The following is a 1,749-nucleotide window of genomic DNA, read 5'->3' as shown; positions in this document are numbered from 1 at the left end:
TTTTTTTTTTTTTTTTTTGCTTAAAATTTCTGTCATTGAGAATTAGGTATTATTGACGCATTGACCTTATGTATTTAAAGTAGAAACACAATACACGTGACTATCTAGTAGTGAGTTTCTACCTTTATTTATTGTTATTATTATTTTCCTAAAGATTATACCCCTCGGAAAATTGAGATCCTGTTTCTCACTCCCGTATTTCTTCCTATTACAGGAATGCAAGCGTTTCACACTGATCTTCCAGTAGGCCGCTCCATACATCTTCGCCGACTCAAACATCCCCTAGACGAGAACCCCTGCTGGGAAATCCTAGGCCGTATAGTGGTACGCCTCTGTGCTGTCCTACTATCTTTACCTCTGTTGCTAGTACTTGTAGTGCTGTTACCTCTGTGCGTGGTAGCGCGATGGTTCCTTCTGTTTGTACATTGGAATACACAACGGTCCAGATATCAAGGTAAGCTCCTGGTTTATTACCTCTGTGTTTTACCTCTGTTGCTAGTACTTGTAGTGCTAGTACCTCTGTGCGTGGTGGCGCGATGGTTCCTTCTGTTTGTACATTGGAATACACAACGGTCCAGATATCAAGGTAAGCTCCTGGTCTATTACCTCTGTTGCTAGTACTTGTAGTGCTGTTACCTCTGTGCGTGGTGGCGCGATGGTTCCTTCTGTTTGTACATTAGAATACACAACGGTCCAGATATCAAGGTAAGCTCCTGGTCTATTACCTCTGTGTTTTACCTCTGTTGCTAGTACTTGTAGTGCTGTTACCTCTGTGTGTGGTGACACGATGAATTCTGTTTGTACATTGGAATACACAACGGTCCAGATATCAAGGTAAGCTCTTGGTCTATTACCTCTGTGTTTTACTTCTGTTGCTAGTACTTGTAGTGCTGTTACCTCTGTTGCTTGTACATTCTTCTCTTTGCCGTTGATTAGCAGCTGAAAACAAGAAAGCGTCCAAGATTAGAAAAGGTGTCAAATGAACAAACAAACAAAAATCGAAGGGAGTAAACCATGAATTACCAAATTGCCATAACTTACTTTTTGACTTGTTTGAATCAATGAAAGTTACGACTTCCCAAGAACTCAAATCAGAAATCCAACAACATTCAATCCTATTGTGTGTGGTGACACGATGGTCGATGGTTCCTTCTGTTTGTACATTGAAATACACAACGGTCCAGATATCAAGGTAAGCTCCTGGCCTATTACCTCTGTGTTTTACCTCTGTTGCTAGTACTTTCCTGTCTTTACCGTTGATTAGTATCTGAAAACACATAAGTTGCCAAGATTAGAAAATTGTCAAGTGAACAAACAAACAAAAATCGAAGGGAGTAATAAACTAGAGATGGATACGAGTGAATACTTTACTCATTAAACTACGGATCGTCACAATATCCGTACGATCCGGATCGCAACAAGAAATACGAAGAAAGAAAAGTTGTGAATTTTAAGGTTTAAGATGTTATCACATTTGACATGGTATGCAGGTTTTAGTAAGTGCAAATGCTTAAAAATATTATTATTCTGTTGTAATGTTTGTTAACTCTATTATAAGGTTGAAAAGTTCTTTACTTCCAAGTTAAAAACTGACGCTAATGGCAAGTAATAAATCATTTTGAAATGTAGACGTATTGAGATAGATTGCAGGTGATTTTGGGATACCCGCTCAGAAGAGGAACCCTTGAGAGGTTCCCTAGAGGCCCTTGAAGGGACAATCGGGCCCAAAATCCAACGACCAGATTCCGA

The 1,749-nt window shown here is 39.5% G+C and overlaps 1 protein-coding gene across 1 annotated transcript in view; it reads left to right on the top strand.

The window, feature by feature from the left end:
* Positions 1-647, top strand: part of LOC103516905 — a 10,273-nt gene extending 9,626 nt beyond the window's left edge. Inside the window, exon 2 of the mRNA XM_026829179.1 lies at positions 215-647. Within this exon, the coding sequence (XP_026684980.1) occupies positions 217-618 (402 nt within the window). The 5' untranslated portion in view covers positions 215-216 and the 3' untranslated portion in view covers positions 619-647. The remainder of the gene's footprint in view (positions 1-214) is intronic.
* Positions 648-1,749: the final 1,102 nt, after the last annotated feature.

Source organism: Diaphorina citri, unplaced genomic scaffold (assembly GCF_000475195.1).
Source record: "Diaphorina citri unplaced genomic scaffold, Diaci psyllid genome assembly version 1.1 scaffold1695, whole genome shotgun sequence".
NCBI classification, from domain to species: Eukaryota; Metazoa; Arthropoda; class Insecta; order Hemiptera; family Psyllidae; genus Diaphorina; species Diaphorina citri.
Note: the sequence above shows the minus strand (reverse complement) of the source record. Positions and strands in the feature narration are given on the sequence as shown.